Raw genomic sequence first — 9,144 nt, forward strand, 5'->3', positions numbered from 1 at the left:
TAAAATTCACATTCTTCATTCACCCTCTTTCTTCGCATGTTCCAGTCATTTTTTTTTTAGTTCATTCGCATTTGAGTTGTTTGTCTCACCAAATACGAAATGAATATTAACCATAATCACCTTCGCATCTTTAACCCCAATCCATACAACCTCATATGCGAAACCCAATTTTGATTTGTATTACCAAATGCGAACATTTTTGCTTTTACACGTGAACTGCATTTGACTCCAATAATGAATATTAACCATAATCACCTTCGCATCTTTATGTTGATTATTTTAAACATGGAACATTTATGTCTATTATTTAGAATAACTATTATTTTTGTCACGATAAATATGTTATTTTTAATAAATAATCAATAACCAATTGTAAACAAAATTTATATCTTTGATTCTCTAAAATTAATTTATACATTTTTGTAATGGTTGCAGCATATTTACTTATCTTCTGTAAATAACCTATATTCAACCAACTATTTCCATGTATTCTATACTCCTTTTTTAGATGAAATTTGAATATTAAACTAATTTTTAGTTGTAATCTTTTAAATTCTAAAAAATCAGGAAGAAAATTATATCTAATAAAGATCCAACAACAATAAAATCATATAATCGTAATCTTTTTCCAATATTCAAGCATATAACTTTAACTCAAAACGTGAAATCCAAAATTTTGAAACACCTCATTTGTCTTCTTAATGTTCAATTGTTTCTGCGATTTTTTTTTCATTAAGCTTACATCAAACTGCTTCATTAAAGTTGTAATCCTCATTCCAGTTCTACCTGCAAGATTTCCATATCCATATGTCAGGTTAGTATTATCAGTTTAGATCACTTTGTTTTCTCTATGAATTTATGGTTGAAATTTACAACAATAATCAATATGCTGGAATAGATGTTTTTCTAATTGTAAAAAAATAATCTTGAATAGATACATAAGATCAATAAGCAATTTATAATCATCACGATTATCGTGTATCACACAATTTTACCTTCATTGATTCCATGGAGATCTAGGGTTTTAACCCCTGATATCATCCGAACCCACGATTGGTTGAAATTGGGGAAACAGTAGATTTAAATCGAATAAACCCTAGGTTGGAAATGAGGATGATGAGTCATGATGCTAACATTTTAATAAACAAATTAATAAAGGTAACTTTTTAAATACATTTACTTTATTATCATTATTTATTTAATTCTAACTAACTTCAATTGTATTATATAAACATATTATGTACATAATTTCACATTTCATTTCCTAACCTATGTCTTCTTATGCAGAAAACAATAGTAACATGTACCACATGCAGGCCAAAGAGAAAAGAAGACAAAGAAAAATATATTTGGAAAATAAAAGATCGAAGAAAATAAAAACAATACCAAACGTTCCAAGTATATCATTACAGCATCTCTTCAAAAAAACCATTAACTATAACCGTATTAGTATTTTATATTCCATCTTTTACTGTTATATAGTTGAATACATATATTTACAAGTTTTATAAGTTATTTCTATTTGCAGATCAATCAACCAACATTGTTCGTCAAACTCAAAATGTCAATTCATTTACAACACCTGCAAAGCATAACACAACCATACAATACTGTCCTTCCTTTACAGATGTTAGAACTCCATTTTCTAACTTTACAAATGTTATAAATCCGTTATCTAACATTACGAATGGTAATTATTTGTGGTTTTTAAAATATACTATTATCCATTATGTAAATATTTATTTATTTAGTTAACTATTTTATTTTTATTTTATTCAGATAACATTGGTTTCGATAAATATATCACTTCCAAGTTAGCAAAGAAAAGACAGTACCATGTACTTTCAAATGATATGACATCAAAAAATGCATCTACAGTAACAACTTCTTCATCATCAATCAAGTTAAATCCAGGATGTCATAAATTAAAAACGAAGACAAGACATTTATCCCCTATCCCATTGATTGATTTGACAGAAGATGTAGAAAATATACATCAAGTGAACAATGAAAATCGTATAGTTGGTATCTCAAATGGTAATGAAAAAATAAAATCCATTTTACATTTCAGATACTATGTTCTATATAATTATAAAATTCATTGATATTTTATTCAACGCTTTTATTTTACAGAATATTTGGATCATGGTGATCAAGATGTTGTATGTCAAACATGTCGTGCAAAGTTATGGAGAAATGAATCCATTAGAGGTAAAGAAAATGGGAACACGGATTATTCATTATGTTGTGGTTACGGCAAAGTTCAACTTCCAGACTTAAAGAATGCACCCCCTACTTATGAAAGAATGTTTCGAAATATGGATTCAAAAAGCAAACACTTCATGAAAAACATTCGACGTTACAATTCAATGTTTTCTTTCACGTCAATGGGTGGTAAAATTGACTCTTCAATCAATAGAGGAAACGCTCCTTACATTTTCAAATTGGGTGGTCAAAATTATCATAGTATTGGAAGTCTTTTGCCAGCAAAAGGATCGGAACCAAAATTCTCTCAGTTATACATTTATAACACTGACAACGAAATTACAAATAGACAAAGATGTTTTCGGTATTTTCTCAAACTTCTTATTCATAATCTATTATTATATATATATATATATATATATTATGTATAAATTTATTTATTTTAGTGGTGAAAAAGATCAATCAACATCAACTGATAGTGATATTGTTAAAGATATTAAGGTGATGTTGGATTCAAATAATGTCTTGGTTAGATCTTATAGAATGGTAAGAGATACTTTTCAAAAAAATCCAGAAGTTGATATGAAATTACGACTTATCGGGAGAAGGGAGCAAGATGGAAGAACATATAACCTACCGACTGCTTTTGAGGTTGCTGCTTTAATAATTGGTGACATTTCGGATTCAATCGAAAAGAGGGATATCGTCGTTCAAACAAAAAATGGTTGTCTACAACGTATCAGTGAATTGCATCCTTCGTACCTTCCTCTCCAATATCCATTGCTATTTCCATATGGGGATGATGGTTATAGTGTTGACATTCTTCATAGAGGTGTGTCATTTACGACCAACAGCAAGCGTGCGAAATGTACAATGAGAGAATATTTCGCTTATAGGATTCAAGACAGAGATCATTCGTTCTCTCTCATACTTAATTCAAGAAGGTTGTTTCAACAATTTCTGGTAGATGCCTATACTATGATGGAAACGGAGAGAATGTACTACATACGTAGGCAACAACATGTTCTTAGATGTGATTCTTATGAAAATTTACGTAACCAAAAAGCTCAAGGAACGACTGATATCTCGAATGTCGGCCAACGTGTCATATTACCTTCATCCTTTACCGGAGGTGCACGCTATATGCTGCAAAACTATTTGGATGCCATGTCACTATGTAAATGGTTTAGATATCCTGATTTCTTCATAACCTTTACGTGTAATCCTAAATGGCCTGAGATTAAAAGGTTTCTTAAGGATACTTCACTTCAACCAGAAGACAGACCTGATATACTATGTAGGTTGTTTAAGATCAAGCTTGATGCATTCATTAAAGACTTAAGGGAGAATCAAATTTTCGGCAAAGTTCAAGCATGTAATTAAAACTATATTTTTAATTTTTTTATAAAACATTGATCTTATTATTATATTTTAAATATGTTTTGATATCTAATCACATTCTCCTTTATTTTTTGTCAAATTCTTTTACAGATGTTTATACCATTGAATTTCAAAAAAGAGGTTTGCCGCATAGTCATATATGTATATTCATGCATTCTGACAACAAGCTACCAACTGTTGAACTTATCGATCCAATAATTTCAGCAGAGATACCAGACAGAATTGAAGATCCTGAATTGTATTCACTTGTAAATGAGTTTATGATTCATGGTCCATGTGGAGCTGAAAATATGAATTGTCCATGCATGGTGGATAAAAAGTGCTCTAAAAACTTTCCAAAACAATTCATTAATCATTCGTCTGTTGATCAGAATGGTTTTCCGTTATATAGGCGAAGAAACGATGGTCATTTTGTAGAAAAATCAGGTGTAAGGTTGGATAATAGAAATGTTGTTCCATACAACAAATATCTATTGAAAAGATATCAGGCACATATTAATATTGAATGGTGCAATCAGGGATCTTCTATAAAGTATTTGTTTAAATACATAAATAAGGGTCCTGATAGAGCTACAGTTGCTGTTGTACCAACCAACAATGAATGTGAAAATAATGATGCGGTCGATGAAATAGCTGAATATTACGATTGTAGATATTTATCAGCATGTGAAGCATCATGGCGAATTTTTAGATATGATGTTCATTGCAGATATCCTTCTGTTGTTAGACTACCTTTTCATCTTCCTAATCAACAACATATTGTATATGGCGAAGATGATGATATTGATGATGTTCTTGACAAACCTTCTGTTGCCGCTTCAAAGTTCACAGCTTGGATGGAGTGTAATGCAATCGACAGTGAAGCACAAAAACTCACATATGTTGAATTCCCTACAAAGTTTGTTTGGATATTAAATGGTCGGTTTTGGAAGCGAAGGAAAGTAGGAAAAGCCATCGGTAGAATTCATTCAGTTTCACCTAAACTAGGTGAAGCATATTTCTTAAGGATTCTTTTAAATAAAGTAAAAGGACCAACATCATTTGATGAAATTCGCACGGTAAATGGAGAAACACATTCTTCTTTTAGAGATGCCTGTTATGCACTCGGGCTATTAGATGATGACAAGGAATACATTGATGCAATTAAAGAAGCAAGTCATTCTGGATCTGGTTTTTATCTACGCTTTTTATTTGCTACATTGTTGATGTGTAATAGTATGTCTAAACCAGAGATCGTTTGGGAAAATACATGGGAATATTTGGCAGATGGAATTCTATATAGCCAACGACGAAGATTTAAGTCAGCAGGTATTACATTTTTTCTTATTTTTTAAAATTAATTTATTTTTATTTTTCAACACCCATTAAATAATTAGTAATGAAATTATTAAATATCAACCACGTATTTTATTAATTATTTAATATTTTCGTGCAGAATTGTCTCTCGGAGTAGATGAACTTAAGAACTTAACTTTGTTTGAAATACAACAAATTTTACTTCGAAACAACTCTACTCTCAAAAACTTCAAAAACATGCCATACCCAGATGTTGAATCCTTTTCTTCTTCAAACAATCGACTTATCACCGAGGAACTAGATTACGACATTCCCGTGATAAAGAATGACTATGATCGTATGTTTCTTGCATTAACAAATGAGCAACGGAACATTTTCCTAAACATCAAGAGTGCTATTCAACAAAATAAAGTAGGTGTCTTCTTTGTTTACGGGTATGGTCGAACGGGTAAAACTTTTTTATGGAAAACAATATTTGCAGCAATTAGATCCGAAGGAAATATTGTATTAAATGTTGCTTCAAGTGGTATTGCTTCCTTATTATTGCCCGGTGGTAGAACAGCACACTCTCGATTTATAATTCCATTTGAGCTTACAGAGGATTCTTTTTGTAACATAAATCCAGACGGTGAGTTGGCAAGCTTAATAAGGAAAACCTCTTTGATAATTTGGGATGAAGCACCTATGGTCCATAAGCATGCATTTGAAGCTTTAGATCGAACTTTGAAGGATTTATTAAGGTGCGTAAATTCAACCATCTCAAATATTCCATTTGGAGGGAAAGTTATTATCTTTGGAGGAGATTTTAGACAAATTCTACATGTTGTGCCGGGTGGCAGTAGACAAAACATTGTAAATGCTTCTTTGAGTTCTTCATATTTATGGGAACATTGCAAAGTCCATAGATTAACAAAAAACATGAGGCTAACTGTTGGAAGGGATCAATCAGATATAGGAAAAATAAGAGATTTTGCAAATTGGTTGTTGGATATAGGAGAAGGAAAACTTGGTGGTCCGAACGACGGTGAAACGATTATCGATATTCCGGATGATATTCTCATTAATGATTCACATGATCCTATAGGTTCCTTAATTGAGTTTGTATATCCTTCAATTTTAGAGTACTATAGCGATATAAATTATTTCCAAGAAAGAGCGATACTTGCTCCAAAAAATGAAGTTGTCCAGGAAATAAACGACCGTTTACTTAAGAAGTTTCCAGGAGATCAAGTTGAATATTTAAGTTCAGATTGCATATGTGAATCCGAATTTCTCCATGATCAATTTGATGCAAATCTATACTCTCCTGATGTATTAAATTGACTCAAAGTATCCGGTTTACCAAATCATAAATTAGTTTTAAAAATTGGTGTTCCAGTAATGTTACTGAGAAATATTGATCAGAAAAACGGCTTATGTAATGGCACAAGACTATAGGTGTTATCATTGGGCAAACGTGTTATTGAGGCACGTATAATAACTGGAACTAATATTGGAAATCGGACTTTTATTCCAAGAAGACAGTTTCCTTTGGCTGTATGTTTTGCAATGACTATTAACAAAAGTCAAGGACAATCGTTGTCAAAGGTTGGTCAGTTTCTGAAAGATCCAGTTTTTTCACATGGACAATTGTATGTTGCCTTATCTAGAGTTCAGAGTAGAGAGGGATTAAAATTATTAATTTTAGATAAAGATGGAAAACTCACAAATAAAACTTCCAATGTTGTTTATAAAGAAGTTTTTCGAAATTTGTAGCCAACTTTTTTGTAACGTCGTTTTATTCAATTTTAGGAAATCACACTTAATCCATCATATTACTGTATTTTTTTATAATTACGTATTGTTGTATTTTATGTTAATTTCATTACACACATTGGTATTGTATCATCTGCATATGTCCAATTAGAATGATGAATAAAAAAAAATAGTTTTAAAAAATCTTCATTCCTAATTAAATACTTCCCATTTAGTTAGTAATTAAATAATTACCAATAAAAAAATTATTTAAATATTCAATATTACAATTTATAAGTTATCAGAATTATTGATATAATATTTTATTAAATAATTAATTTTTAAATTCAATTCAAAAACAGCACCCGTGGGTTCCACGGGTTTTAACCTAGTATATACATATATATATATATATATATATATATATATATATATATATATATATATATATATATATATATATATATATATATATATATATGGAAAAGTGAATATACCCTTAAGGTATATAAGCTTAGGTACCCAAACCCACCATAATGTGTCATTTTCTTTGATATATTCATTATAATGCTCTTAAACTTCAACCCCTAACTTGATTTACTTTCAAGATTTACGAAATTTCACAATTATCTTCCTCTTACATCACATCTTTATGTCGAACACCTATTAGGCTATATATATTATAGTTAAAAATAAAAATTATGTAATACGAAGATAAATGTAAAATTTATAAAAATCTTGGAATTAAATCAAGTTAGATGATGAATTAGAAGAATATTGGACAATTACAATGTGTATTTGTGATACAAAACAACGTAATATAGTGAGTTTGGGTACCCAAGCTTATATACCCTTAAGGGTATATTCACTTTTCCCATATATATATATATATATATATATATATATATATATATATATATATATATATATATATATATATATATATATATATATATATATATATGGGAAAAGTGAATATACCCTTAAGGGTATATAAGCTTAGGTACCCAAATTCATTATAAGACGTCATTTTGTTTAATATATTCACTATAAAGTTCTTAAACTTCAACCTTTTACTTGATTTACTTTCAAAATTTTCTAAATTTCATTATTATCTTCCTCTTACATCACATCTTTTTGCCGAAAACCTACTAGGCTATATATATTATAGTTGAAAATGAAAATTACGTAAGAGGAATATAAATGTGAAATTGATAAAAATCTTGGAAGTAAATCAAGTTAGAAGTTGAATTATAAGAACAATGTATATATATATATGATACAAAACGATATAGTATAGTGACCTTATATACCCTTAAGGGTATATTCACTTTTCCCATATATATATATATATATATATATATATATATATATATATATATATATATATATATATATATATATATATATATATATATATATATATCAAGGTTGCAAAAATCTCTCGACGTTAGCTAGTCGGTAGACTGGGGTCAAGGGATTAATCGGCTAGGCGGAGATTAATCGGAGGATTAATCGGGTACCATTAATTGCTAATTTGTTGAATTTTAGAAAAAACAATATGACTAATATCATATCAAAGTTCGTAAATATATATAATATGATAACAAAATAAGTTAATATGATTAATACAACACTAATCATGCCTCAAATAGTTTCCATTGAGATAAAATTTCTTCAAAATGTTAAAATTTCATCGTTTTATAATGTTTCACTCATTATGTATGCAAAGATTAAACGTTAGGCGCGCTCTAATCGGCCGGGTAGCGCCTAAGGATTAATTGGAGATTAATCGGGACCTAGTCGGGATTTTTACAACAGTGATATATATATATATATATATATATATATATATATATATATATATATATATATATATATATATATATATATATATATATATATAAGGGAAAACTGAATATACCCTTAAGGGTATATAAGCTTAAGTACCTAAACTCATCATAATAAGTTGTTTTGTTTGATATATTTATTATAATGTTCTTCAATTTCAATCCTTAACTTGATTTACTTTCAATATTTTCAAATTTTCATTATTATTTTCCTCTTACATCACATCTTTTTGACGAACATCAATTAGGCTATATATATTATAGTTGAAAATGAAAATTATGTAAGAGGAAAATAAATGTGATATATTCATTATAATGCTCTTAAACTTCAACCCCTAACTTGATTTACTTTCAAGATTTACGAAATTTCACAATTATCTTCCTCTTACATCACATCTTTATGTCGAACACCTATTAGGCTATATATATTATAGTTAAAAATAAAAATTATGTAATACGAAGATAAATGTAAAATTTATAAAAATCTTGGAATTAAATCAAGTTAGATGATGAATTAGAAGAATATTGGACAATTACAATGTGTATTTGTGATACAAAACAACGTAATATAGTGAGTTTTGGTACCCAAGCTTATATACCCTTAAGGGTATATTCACTTTTCCCATATATATATATATATATATATATATATATATAT

General features: G+C 29.0%; 1 protein-coding gene across 1 annotated transcript in view; it reads left to right on the top strand.

The window, feature by feature from the left end:
* Positions 1 to 807: 807 nt before the first annotated feature.
* LOC145039345 (uncharacterized) overlaps positions 808 to 9,144 on the top strand; it is an 11,916-nt gene continuing 3,579 nt past the window's right edge. Inside the window, exons 1-7 of the mRNA XM_078987414.1 lie at positions 808 to 814; positions 1,529 to 1,690; positions 1,780 to 2,025; positions 2,134 to 2,569; positions 2,652 to 3,580; positions 3,697 to 4,914; positions 5,042 to 6,213. Coding sequence (XP_078843540.1) covers positions 808 to 814; positions 1,529 to 1,690; positions 1,780 to 2,025; positions 2,134 to 2,569; positions 2,652 to 3,580; positions 3,697 to 4,914; positions 5,042 to 6,213 — 4,170 coding nt within the window. The remainder of the gene's footprint in view (positions 815 to 1,528; positions 1,691 to 1,779; positions 2,026 to 2,133; positions 2,570 to 2,651; positions 3,581 to 3,696; positions 4,915 to 5,041; positions 6,214 to 9,144) is intronic.

This window comes from Lactuca saligna, chromosome 4 (genome assembly GCF_052625555.1).
Source record: "Lactuca saligna cultivar CGN05327 chromosome 4, ASM5262555v1, whole genome shotgun sequence".
In the NCBI taxonomy this organism is placed as follows: domain Eukaryota; kingdom Viridiplantae; phylum Streptophyta; class Magnoliopsida; order Asterales; family Asteraceae; genus Lactuca; species Lactuca saligna.